This window comes from Chrysoperla carnea, chromosome 4 (assembly GCF_905475395.1).
Source record: "Chrysoperla carnea chromosome 4, inChrCarn1.1, whole genome shotgun sequence".
Taxonomy (NCBI): domain Eukaryota; kingdom Metazoa; phylum Arthropoda; class Insecta; order Neuroptera; family Chrysopidae; genus Chrysoperla; species Chrysoperla carnea.
Genome location: NC_058340.1, coordinates 48,955,542 through 48,969,741, shown reverse-complemented (window position 1 = coordinate 48,969,741; position 14,200 = coordinate 48,955,542). Strand labels below are relative to the sequence as shown.

The 14,200-nt window shown below is 28.2% G+C and overlaps 1 protein-coding gene across 1 annotated transcript in view; it reads left to right on the top strand.

Moving 5' to 3' along the window:
* Positions 1-14,200, top strand: part of LOC123298757 (protein couch potato) — a 623,626-nt gene that overhangs the window by 599,284 nt on the left and 10,142 nt on the right. The window contains exons 7-8 of the mRNA XM_044880852.1: positions 1,774-1,910; positions 3,456-3,664. Of these exons, the coding sequence (XP_044736787.1) occupies positions 1,774-1,910; positions 3,456-3,664 (346 nt within the window). The remainder of the gene's footprint in view (positions 1-1,773; positions 1,911-3,455; positions 3,665-14,200) is intronic.

Here is a 14,200-nt window from a genome sequence, read left to right as displayed (position 1 = left end):
TAATGAATGACATTTCAAATTGGTTTTGAAATGAAAATAAATAAACAATATAAATATTATTTTATTTATATGTATAATATGGTGCCATCCATGATAGTAGATGGGTTGATGTATAATGTCAAGGAAAAAGAAATTTCTGACATATTTATATTTTTTTCAATTTTTACATTTCAAAAAAATAAAATAATTTAATAATCAAGTATGTGCGTAAGAGTTCTTTATTATCAAGAAGTGAAATTTACAAAATTTAAAAAAAATTTAAATCGGTTCTTCCGTTTAGGCCACAGCCTACAGTTTAGGCTACGATGTCACAGACAGACACACACACCTAGCGGTCAAACCTATAACACCCCTTATTTTTAGTTCGGGGGTTGAAAATGGGCAAGGTTAACTTAGAATCTAACTGCTTATTCTTCTTACCTTCCATGATTCAAAAGAGTAAATCCTACGAAAATACAAAAAAACATTAATCAATCCTAATTCCAGTATATATTAAAACATGTAAATATCTCTATACTGATATGGAACTCTAAATCTCTCACAAACTGGGGAATAATTTCCATAGTCGCACTACTTAGGCAAAGTATGGCCGTACATGAATATAATTTACTTTTTTAAACATTCTAGTTCACGAGACAGTATCAGATCGGTCACCACTTTCTGATAACTAGATAAGACATAAAACTTATATTTATAAATAGGCCGAAATTTTATTTATTTATAAATTGGCCGCCTGTGATAGCTTGTCTATCGAAAAGATTTAATGACAATTATACCCTGTAAATATATATCAAGATACAACAAGTTTAGACCTTAATTTGTAACGCTTAAAAATATTGATGCTACGAACAAATTTTTGATATAGATGTTCATAAATATTTGATATTGGTGTTATATTGAATAATCACCTGATTATTCCATTTCCGATTGTCTGTTCGTCTGTCCGCCTGTCTATCAACATGATAACTAAAAAACGAAAAGAGCAGCTAATAAATAATAATAAAACGATAAGCAGAAATGTTTATAGTGAACTCAAGACCAAAAAAGTGTTGAGTTCGTAAATGAGAAATGTAGGTCAATTGGGTCTTTGGTTCGTAGAACACATCTTGTAAACCGTTAGAGATAGAACACAAGTTTGAATCAGAAAATTTTTTTTGGTAAACATTACTGTTAACCGGTGAGGGCGCCAATTAGATCAAAGCTTTGTTGTCCATTTTTTCCAGAACTATAAAAGATATAGAGTTGAAAATTAGCAAGTAGCTTCATCTAGTGGTCTTATGAAATTAACAAAAATTATAGCAAATGGTTTCGAAAATTTCCGAAAGTTTAGACAAAAAGGGACAGTATGTGTTACAAAAGTCTAAATCCCGCTACAGGAAACAAGATCTCACCCTCTTTATCTATTTAAACAAAATTAAATTGAGTTTTAAACATTAATAAACAAACATTAACCATAAAACTTGACCTAACGTTTATAGTAGCAACTAGAGACAAAAATTGCTTCTAGCAACTACTTTTTTAAATAATAAATAATACAATTTTCATCTCTAGCGTTAGGTAGAGATTCTTCTAACTTAACAGCAAAACAAATTAAATTCTATGTAATTTCCTGAATTACAATAAAACATTTTTAAATTAATTCATTTCGCTTTTCTCATAACTGCTTATTACTTTGTATTCGTTTTTCATTATATTTTTGCATATATGTCATACACTCTTTAAATTAATTTTGTTTATTTATTTATTAGAATAACGAATAAAACAATTTTTCAGATTTGGGTGCACCGTTTTTCCCAGGTGGTCCAGAATTATGGCATCATCCATTGGCATATTCAGCTGCTGCTGAATTACCTGGAGCTGCTTTGCAACATGCTACACTTGTACATCCGGCTCTGCATCCCCAGGTTCCTGTACGTTCCTATCTTTGACTATCTGCTGCAGACAAATCATTGGACTCACAGCTACAACAGGCTGGAGCCCCAATTCATCACCACGTTAGTTTTGTAACCAAAAGTTCCTTATATTTTTAAATGTTTAAAAAGCACAAATTTTTTTGTTTCCCAAAATTCACTTTAATTTAGTATTTATTAGTATTGTCTTGTAGTTTTAAATGGCAAAATAGTCCTCTCAAGAATTTTATGCTTCACAAATTTTTTGATACAATTTTGTTCCGCCTTCCTCAGAGCTTAGAGCAGAAAATAGTGCAGATCATGTTCGACATAGGATATAAAAGTTGCCTTTTACTTGATTTTAAGGCAAAGTGTATTCACGACATCTCAAAGGCAAGGTTAATTTCAAAAGAAAGCTTCCTCTACAAAAAGTGCTCTTTGCATGAAAATGGTAAAGTTATTCTAGGCAGTCGAATATGAAAATTTTATGAATAGATTATATATATTCAAATGAGATCACGATTCAAATCACGATTCAAATCACGATTCAATTATTTACGATTTTGCTTACGATTTAACCCAAAACTCAAATAGATGGATTAAAAAAAGAAATAAAATTTTGTCTGATAAAACCAAAGTGTCGAACAACGCTTGAAGATGGCATAATAATTATCTACTTTTAGCGTTTTTGATGAGAAGGCAACAAAAGAGCGTCAATTTCAGCAATTAATTGTTGGGAAAAGTAATTCGTGCAAGGCAGAATTAATTTTCTATTTTGCAAATATTTAAAATTACAACTAGTTTACACTAAAGCACTTTTTTTTATTTTAATGGCACAATTCATCGTCGGCACATGAAAAAGGGACCTACAATTGAGCCATTTTTTACCTGACACTGTTATGCAAATAAAAAATTTATTGATGGTTGACTAAATACTAAGTTTTGGTCCAGGAGATCCACGGGAAATAGCTATGCGATATGATTGCGTGGAGAGTTTACTAAAAATTAATGATATCAACCTATCTGTCGTTTTGAATAGATTTCGTAATAGTGGTTATAACTTAAACATTCAATCATTCATGTATATCATTCATTCAAATTCGAGCCATTCAGGAAGAAAGTCAACTCGTTCAAGAGCTCAATTCAAAGTTACTCAAGCCTTTTTCTCAAAAATCTTTTCGGAATATGTAATACTGGTAGCAAGAGGCATTTGGTCCAGTTTTGACTTAACAATTTTTTTTCTGCTTTATTTTTGATAGATTATATTTCAGCTAGTGCATACAAATTTTCATTTGTAGAATCAAAAAACTACCCTTAAATTTAAAATAAGAATTTCCGAACTTTTCATTATTTCCCTAAAGACTGCTTTTATATTATTACTTTATTTTCTTAAAGCTAGTCAATCTTATTTTTACCGTCCGAATAGAAAAATTAAAATACTGCTTGTAGAAAATTTGACTAGTTTGATGCCAATGTTATTCGAAACGATTACAAATCAATCATTTTTATGTAAATCTCATTATTTTTTATGATAACATTTGCTTTTTTTATTTCTTTTAAATTTAGCCCCCAATGTCGCTGCCTCATCCAACAGCGCTCACATCAATCCATGCCTCATTGCCGCATTTTTTGCCAAGTCCAGCCTTGGCGTCACCGGTGGGCTCATCGTCATCACAACCGGGGCTGGGGGTAAGCAATGCCCCATGTTCAACACTGTTTGTTGCTAATTTGGGTCAATTTGTCTCAGAACATGAACTAAAAGAAATATTCAGCAGGTTAGTTACAATATAAAAACATATATTTTTTATTTATAATTTTTATTAATTTATTTTACTAATTTAATTAAACATATCATACTTTAATGTACTGAATTTTTGACAAAGTAATATTATTATTACCTCTTAATTTAGTCCTTTCCAAGAAAAAAAAAATTAAAAATTATTATTAATAATTTATTTATTAATAATTTTGAAAATGTATGTAGTTTAGTAATTTATTTAGTACCTAATTTTTATGAATGTAGATAACAAATTTTTGATTTCCCAAACTGTTTATAAAAATTTTCTACTATAATTTGTATTTTTAGTTTAAGTGTTTAAATATTTAGATGTTTTTTGAAATTATTCAGCATTATTTTATATCCCCGAAAATCGAAAATAATTTAAATAAACATTTTTGATACCGAAGTCAGAAAGATTATTAGTGCAAGTTATAGTGACCATTTAAATGTTATCTTTTCTTGTTCTTGATTCGATGTTACTTCGACACCAAGACGTGCATCTCCATTTTGACGGGATAACATACTTAATACAATTTTTGGCAGATTGTCTTTAGTGTAAGTACAAAATGAAAAACTTATCAAGATAACCCTCCCACTTTTATATGAGCACGAACAAATATTTTCAATAATATATAAAATTAATTCTTTGAAACAAATTTCACAAAAAATGTTACTTTTATTTTGACGAACCATTGGATTTTTTTTATTATTAAAATTTTTTAACTCATACAAAATTTCAAATCATTTGAACCCTTAATTGATCGAATTGCGTTGTGATTATTATGGTCGAATGGTATGAAAGATTAATCGCAGGATGCTATACTTTTTCGACGTAGCGATTAGATGAAACCGAAGAAAAAATATGGCATAATCGTGGAGATTGGTCAAAAATGATGAATTCTATAAAAAAAAAAAATAGGTTGTAAAAAATAAAAACAAGCCTTTTACTTTTAATCATCCGACGATTACGGACTCCATAATTAATGTCTTAAATGACGTGAAATTTTGTATCGATATTCCAAGTCTATTTTTACGAGGTAGGTAGTTTGAATTCTAGAATTCTTGAAAGGTCGAAGGTATGGACTGATAAAAAAACGTGTTTTGGACAATTTTTGTTTGATATTATGAGATACTACAAAATTAGCTCATATCCACTCATTCGTCACAGGCAAGTTAATTTTAGAAATTTATCGAGGCAATCATTATTGGAATAAATTCAACGCGGGTAACATTTAAAACCTTATTTTAATTAACAAAGTTAGCCTAATACAGAGTGTACCATCTTCTACGTAAGTATGTAAAGATTGAATAACTTAAAAAAATTTCGAGCGACTTAGACATGTTTTTGAAACGTCAAATCAGTACAATTTAAACCATATAGTGGCGTTGTACATTGAAAATAGTCGTTCAATTGTGTTAACTCAACGCACATATCGTCGAAAATATCGTGGTCAACAGGAACTATCTGACATCACCATTTGGCGTTTGGTGTCAAATTTATTTGATTACGGGATAGTGCCAGATCGTCAACATTCCGTTTATCAATGACAAAAGCGTTCCAGTGAACTAGTTAAATCGGTCAGAGAGAGCGATACCCAGAACCCAAAAGTGAACCTGATTTTTTAAAGTAAATTTTGATGACTGGCCAGACCCATATCACACTCTCTGGCGGTGGTAATAAGCAAAATTGATATATTTGAGGAACTAAAAAACGCAGCAAAAGGGAAAATTTGTTTTGGCCAATAAAGGTCATTTGATTGATGTTGTATTCCAAAAAAAGTCCAAATAAATTTCAAAAGACCAAATTGAATAAAAATACCCCATATACAGACAGAGATTTTTTTCCATCAAATTTTCAAGTTTTTCCATACCAACATAAAAGATGGCGCAACCGTTATAACTCTCCAAAAGGCAATAAAAAATAACCATAACATTTTCACTACATTATCATGGTCTATTACTGCTCACGTCTATGACGTAATCTTATCAGAAAGTTACAGTTTAACAAAACATTTCTGGTAGATTCGATAACGAAATAAATTTTAAAACATTGAAGTTTTGTCTTTCATACTTTTTTAATATATGGTTGAAGCGCAAATAAATGTAATCTACATTGTAAAGGTTGATATACTACATCATTTAATTGCGCTTCCACCACTTATTTACTGAAACTTTAAAGATATTTATTTACTTAATTTAAATTTATTACTTCATTGGTATTAGAATACCAAACAGAACTGAACTGCGAAACAAAAATTTCTGGAACTATCCCATCAATCTTTTCGTTATTATGGTTCTAAATTAAGAATCACTTAGCTAACGTACGTGATTCTACTTTTCTTCATTGAAATAATCCTCTGACCAAGTTTTAGTTTGTTTTTATTTATAAACAATGGCATATTCAATTAAAAAAACCCAAGTCTATAAAAAGAAAAATTATTTTTCAGTTGCGGGGATATTTTTTCCGAATTATATGTTTTAAAGCTCGAAAACTCTAAAAATACCTTCCATAATATCCCATCAAGTATAATTTTTTTCAAAATGTCAAAAACATATTATTGATAAAAACGATTTCTTGTTACAATGAAATAAATATAGTATATTTTCTTGCAACGAATAAAAGGGTGTTTCTGATGTATACACAAATTTAGATCTAATCTTTGTTCTAGTGAAACTTTTTTGATGCGAGCACGTTTTCGCTTTTCATATTCTGTTCCCCGCAAGTTGTTATAAAAAAAACTAATCAGGTATCGTTAAATTGTTTGGATATAAACAACTGACAATTTCTAAGACTGTGAGGTTCCTTCTTGAATCAGCTCCCCCCCCCTATTAGGCCCTAAAATTCGTCGAATGAAAAAAACTGACACATTGTGTTACCCAGTTTCAGTGAGTAAAATCTATAAGAATTAGATAAAAAATTCTACCCAGTTCTTTAGTATTCCCCTGATATCCTCGAATTTTCGATTTTCAAATGAGTTTTGCAAGGAAACCTTACGTGATAGATATTTTTTTAAATATCTTACGGAGTTTTAATGAATAAAATCTATAAGTATCAGTTTAAAGTTCTATTTATTATTTATTTTAATTGGAGATTTGAATAATCAGTATCAATTGGAATCATTTCGGCGAAGTATCTGACACTGTTCATTTATTTTTCCTTGAATATGAGACAGAACTTGTTCAAAACATTTATGCTATCAATCATCCTTTGGAAGTGATAAACTTGCCTTGTATTAAATAAAAATTTTTTCCATTACAAGACAAATCATACGACTGCTAAAAAAAGTAAAGTTTGACCTGACACCCTTTTACAATTAATTACAAGTTCATTTTAACATTATATGTTTGTGAAATTGTTTCAAAGAATAGTAATGCAAACAACTCCTCGTAAGAAAAAATCAATAAATAATTATTCCCTCCCCTGGGCCCCTTGCAATTTAAAATATGAAGAAAATATTTCCAACAAAGTGCTTAATAATATATTCATTTTGCTAAATAATACCAAGTAAAAAGTGAGTGCACATCATTATTTATAAAGTATCAAAATATTACCTACAATACTTTATCAAAAAAACCCTTTTGTTATTTAATATCAACTTTCACAATAAAAAACAACTGAAACCCTACAACCCTTAAATAAATTAACCGCAAATATTTCAACCACATAAACTGAGTTAAAAAGCTTTTAAATCAAATTGAAAATGAAATAAGTGCATAAGTATTTAGTGGTAATTATTTCCCTTAATCATTAGTATAATTGTTGGTAATCTCTCATACAGGATTAGTATGACAGTTAACTAAATAACTTGCCAAGTTAATGACAAATTTGGTCTCAGACAAATACACAAACCTTAAATTCATTTTTTAATTTCTTCGGAATGCGCGCGTATTTTTCAATTAATTGTTTCGAAGAAAACTTTCCTTCATGACTAATTAGCTTGAAACAAAACGTTGTACAAGGTTGTTCAATAAAATGTTACCACGTACATGGGAGACATTTTTTCCAATCTTTTTGAACAATGTGTTTTTTCATTTAAGTAGTACCTGTCATTTTTTTGGACAGAAAGTTGCCCTTTTTCCTTTTAACAGCTTGTTGACCAACCCCGTATAATCGAGGATTGGCATGCTCTTTCTTATTTAGGTATTTGTCTCTAATAATCAATAATTATACTCTGTGAATATGAAATATAACAAGATATATTAAATTATCGTGGTTTGTCACCACGATAACTTAAAAACGAAAATAGATGTCGAGCTGAAATTTTCATAGTGTACCAAGGCCGTAAAAAATGATTTTGACAACATAGGTCAATTGGGTCTTGGATCCGTAGTACCCAGGTTGTAAACAGTAAGAAATAGAAGTACATTTAAATGCAAAACTTTGCAGTTATGTTATCCAAAACTGTACAAGATAGTCAGAAAACCAATTTTTAATATACGGTTTAAAAAACCAATTTAGTAAAAATAAAATGAGATAAAGAAAAATTTGAAAGTTCATATACCTCAAGAAATCTTCATTTTCAGGCCCAGGTTCATAGAGGCAAAAATTTCAAAACCACATCGAATAACTGACCATCTTGTTAAATATAAAAGTTGTATTGTTATCTTTTCACAAAGAACTGATCTATAAAATTTGGAAATTAACTCATTCTTAAGGAAATATTATCTTCACCTAAACCACAAGCACAGATCATTAAAAATACTATTCACTAGTTAGCTACGACAATATTTCAGCAATTACCCACGACATTGTGGGGTCTTACTTTTTGCCAACTCAAATCCCTGGTTCAGTACTACAATTAACGAATGATATAAAGGATACTTACCTTTTGAATTCATTCCGAAGAAAAATTCATAATTACTCAGATGTTCTTTGTGAATGAAAAACTTTTCAATTTGCACTTATTTCTATTTTCAATCGAATATGTAATAATAACCCTTATTTTGGCAAAAATAGTTCCTGTATAATGATTGTTTGAAGTAAATATAAATTTAAAAATTCAAATTATGGAAATGAAAATAAATATTTTTGATCATTTTTCCAAAATCATACTGATTTGCAATTGAATTAATAATTTTTATTAATTTTTTTCAGATATTCATGAAGATATAGGTAATTAATCAATTAATTAAAAATGCCTAAATTTTTTTGCAACTAATTGCATATTTTCTAAATTATTTATCATTCCAAGTTCAATTAAATTAACAATTCAAATATTTCTTCATTTAAACAGGCAGGCAAGTAAATTCTCAAATTCTCAAATCTCACATGCAAAACTCCTTTTTTGCCTTTCAAATTAACTACAATTGCATCTTTCTTCAAACAATCATAAATTTAAAAAAAAAAAGCACTTATAAAATTAACCAAAAATATAATTTTCAATCCAACAATTTTTAAATAGTACAAGTAGTTTGTGAAATCCTGTGAACACGGGCAAACTTGCTACATAATCTTTAACAGCTAATTTCTAATCAGTAATAAGCCTTGAATAATATTTAGACAATTATATTAAAAAGATATTGTTTTTTTACAATATGTTCAAAACTTTGAGGTTTATTGTTCACTTTATTCTCACTTGCAAAAATTTAGCAAATTTGATTCTAAATATTCTTAGAAATCCAATGCAAAAATTTGTTTTCAAATAAATGGAATTAAATTGCTCTCGATTATACTGAATTCGTGTCAAAAATATTTCAAAAAGACCAGCGGATAAATCGACACAAATATACTGAGTTGCTCCGACGAATCTGGTGTTTGGGTTACTACAGATTGATTTTTCTGATTTCATCAAAAATTTAAGTGTAAATAATCACTTTATGTTAAACACATTGGGAAATAAGGATTTTAAACATCCCTTAATTTTTTGGAGATTTATGGGATTTTATCTGGCTTTGTGTGAATATTCTGTGTTACTGATTAGAAATTTTTTCAGGTTCATTCACAAATATCTTGTACTAAAAACACTACAACTGCTTACCGCTAAAGTTGCTAACAAAACTAAAAGTTGCTAACATAAACACAAAAAAAAAACGTATTTTGGTACCCTTGTAGTACATATTCTTTGTTTGTGACGTCTTTATATCCTTTTAATATAAATTAATAATAATGTCACTATATCTTGCACTGTAGTTGAATAAAAAAATCATCAAATAAGTATTGCAATTTATTTTTTAAATTAACTCAAGTACAAATTTTCCTTTTTATTTTTGCAAATAAATTACTAGTGGTATTTTTATATTGTATTTATTCAATCAATAATAAATGCAAATTCATTATTTTAAATATTAAAAATAAATTAATTTTTTTTAAATTGTATATTATTTACCAAATCAAATAAATATGAAGCTAACGAGAAAAATACTCGACGAAAAAATAATCGAAATTCATTCGATTTCTTTCTATTTCCAAAAAGATAAGTTGATTCCAAATGGTGAAAGAAAAAATTTGGGTTTTATTTTATCATTTAAATTGATTTTTATTGGTCTTTTACTAAGAGGTCGTCTTATCTAGAGTTTTTTCCCGCTACGCGTCAATAGGGAATATTCATGTATATTTTTTTATTTTCAATTAATTGTTTACACCGTTATAACATAGTAAAAAATATAAATACTGTTTAAAAATGCGTTAATTAAGTGTAAAAAAAAATTTTAAATACAGAATAATTTTGAGATGTTTAAACGCAGTCTTTTGGCGCTCTCTGTTGATAACGTATTAATATGTCACCTGTCAATTGGTGATAGTTCAATGTATAATTTACACTTACAAAAATGAATTTACAACAAAGAATTTACACACGTTATTATTAAGTTTTCTAATAAAAAGTCGTAGAATAATATAACTCAATGTAATACCTTGCAAAATATAAGTAATTAATACCATACAGTATGTCAACGAATTTGACAAGCCAATACTATGACGTTATGTCCGTTTTAGAATTTGAATTTCCGTTTTAGAAATTTTGAATTTCTCTCACTGAATTTGCACTTTTATTAATTAATTTTAAGTAATTTAAGAGATATTAATTACTAAAATAATGGTTTAGTTGAAATGTTCAGCCAATAAAGTTACAGAAAAAAAAATTTAATTTCATGAATATTCCCTATTTTTTGAGGAGAAATAAATATAACATAACGATAAAGAAAATAAATAATTTTACACAAATAGACAAGAAACTAAAAAAAAAAATTATGTTTCTGAAACTAACTATGAAATATTTGCGCATTGGATAAAGAAATAAAAAAATCTATAAATAACATTTTTTGAAGGTGAGTATCACTTTGATGAGATCAGGTCATGTAAACAATAGTTACCTACTCAAGTACCTGTATCATAAAACAATAAGCCATTTTCATCATTTTTACCCAAAAAAAAAGCACTAAATATTTTTGAATGGCATGAATAATTCTTAAATCTTATGACATAACATTAAACCCATAATAGATAAATTTTGTGTCGAGATTGTTTTAAAGTCTATATCGAAAATAATTAAAAATTATGAAAACTTACGAAATGATATACGAAAACAAACTCGGAAAGTTTTCTTTAACGGCATTTATAAAAGAAAGTACCTTAAACTGAAGAAACAAAATCTAATTCTTAACATATTTTGATTTGAAGGCTGAAGCCTTCATCTAATCAAATTACTTTGATAAAAAGACTTTGAAAGTCCATCGAGGAATTTAAAACATAGAAGACGAACTTTTCGAACCGCTAGTCGTAACATTGGAAATTTTTTAATAACAAAATTTCACTAGAATACTGCAAATGTATTTTTTTATTACTATTTTGAAATATCTTGTTTGTATTGGATTCTGAACCGACTTCAAACAAAAAAAAAGAAGGTTATCAATTCGACTGGATTTTTTTTATGTGTGTTACCTAAGAACTTTCGACTGAGTGAACCGATTTTGATGATTCTTTATCTATTTGAAAGCTGGTGCTTTCCATGTGGTCCCATTTTATTTTGGCCCCGTTCTGTCAACGGCATCTATAAAAGAAAATCATAAAAGTCTTAAATTTGCAAGTATGCACGACAAGAGGACGAATAACTCAATATCACGCTAATCGATTTCAATTATTCTTTTTTTAATGACAAATTAGTAAGTGTACTTCAGATTCACTAAAAATCACAAAATAAAAAACCTTTTAACAAAAAGAAAACCGACTTCAAAAGAAAAAATTTTCCAAAACAAATTAATATGCACTAAAAAGTAAACAAATAACGATAATATAATGTAGTTAAAATTTTTGTTATTTGTGGAGTCGGTGTCAACAAAGCCAATGTAGCAAACTGTTCTATCAGAGTTGTTTCCTTGGCTATCGCCGACTCCAAAAATAACAATAATTTTAACTACATTATATTATCGTTATTTTTTTAGTGCATATTAATTTGTTTTGGAAAAGTTTTTCTTTTGAAGTCGGTTTTCTTTTCGTTAAAAGTTTTTTTTTATATTTTGTTAACGGATTTTAAATATTTTTAAACTTTCCAACGTTATTTCTATTGATGTGTGGTGGTGAATAAGTGATTCTCCATAAAATATCTTCAGTTTAAGGGACTTCTCATCAAAAATGCAGTAATTGAGCGCGTTCTCGACTTAGATATAGATATTTAAAATGATTTATAGCACATAATGTTTAAATTGCATGCATTAAACACCCAATACCAACAATAAAAATTGAATTTGCCATCCTTTAGTCCAAATTTTGATATTATTTTTCCACATTATTCTTGTTTGCAACAGTGTGCAATATCCAATTAATAAATTTAATGTTTTATAATTATTGAAAACCATTTTCAAATAAATGAACACTTAATGAAAATTTTAAAAATCATTTCATCGAATATGGCTGTGATGGTTTATCACTTGGTTTACGCGATAAAAAGTATATATTGTGCTCACTCTTGTTTTAATGATCTTGGGCCAATTGTTTCATTTGAATATGAATAGTTCTGTAATTCATTTCTAATAGGACATCGATGTGTGTGAGAGTACATATATATATTAAGCAATGTGTATAAGAAAGAAAGGAATAAAAATAAATAGTTACTTAGTTGCTGAGCGGTAGTAATAGTAAGAGGAGATACAAGCACACTACGTATTTATTTATTTCTTTCTTATACACATTGCTTAATGTATATGTACTCTCAAACACTCATCGATACCTTATTCGAAATGATTTACAGAATTATTTATTTATAGTACCTAAATTAATTTTTGGATTGGTAGAAGCTGCACTTGCAAATTACAAAAGGAATACTGGTAAGAAATAAATGAATCCCACCATTAATACCAGAGAAAAAATATACATCAAACCAAATAATCTCATTTTCTTTCATATTAAACCTGAGAGTTTTTTAAAACATCACAGTTAGCTGGTTACTATTAGGCATTAAAATTTGACATAAGTAAATTCCTAATGTCAAATTTTAATTCTCGGCACCGGCTTGAAACACTGTTCTCTTCTATTTTGGGTTTTAATTACTTAAGATTAGTTTAATTAAAAATTTCAAAATGTTCATTTACATAATCTCTAACTCACCTTCAAAACGTATGAATGCTGCACAAATGCACACACAATTATTTAATTAAGAAAACTTTTTATACCTTAGGTATTTTTTCTAAAATAAGTAAGTTTGTTATAAAAAATCTATCGTGTGGAATTAAGTTTTTGCATTTCCCTTTCTGGCAATGGAAAAAAGGTAACAAATCTCTAACAAATTTACGATAAATTAATTTAAAAAAAACTAACAGCTTCCTTAGAGATTTTTGTTTGGAAATCAACCATTATACGAAAAATCGAAAAAAAATTATGATTCCTTCAAATCAAATTAGCAGATATCCAAAATGTATTATACATTGGTGATTTTTTAAAAGTTTCCACTATTGTATTTCGAAAACGTTATCAAAAATCGTAAAACGCAAAAATACGTATTGGCCCCTTTTTAGAGGAAAATAAAAATAAAGTGTTCATTTTCTTTATACGAGGATCTTGATTGACAATAGAGGTCAACTTTGTTTGTTTAAATGGAACTACATACTTATTTTTTCTTTACCCTAAAAGATCTGCCTTAGGGCAGATTCTTTACCTTAAAATCTGTAAGAAAAGCATAAAATCCATTTACGGTTGTCCGTTTGATTTACTGTCCGTCTGTCGTGAACATTTCTACAATTAACTCAGTCAATTGTTTGTTTTCACTTGTTTTTCAATTAAAACTAAAAATATTATTTTGGGAAATTGCTGGTTAGAAATTTTCTTGGTGTTTTTTTCAAAAATTGAGTTCCAGGAGAAAAATGTTGAAACAAAAGTTTTTTTTTATGGAAACTAGTACAAAAAAAATTGTAATTCCATTTAACACAACAAAATTTACCTCTGTTTAACCACCATGATGTAATTGTATAAGAAAATTAAATAACTTATTTTCCTCTAAAAATTAACCTTTTCGTTTTTTGCTCGAATTTGATTTTCGAAAAATAAGGTTGAATATTTTTTTAAAAGTCACCTCGTACACGCTAATTTATCAAAATAAGA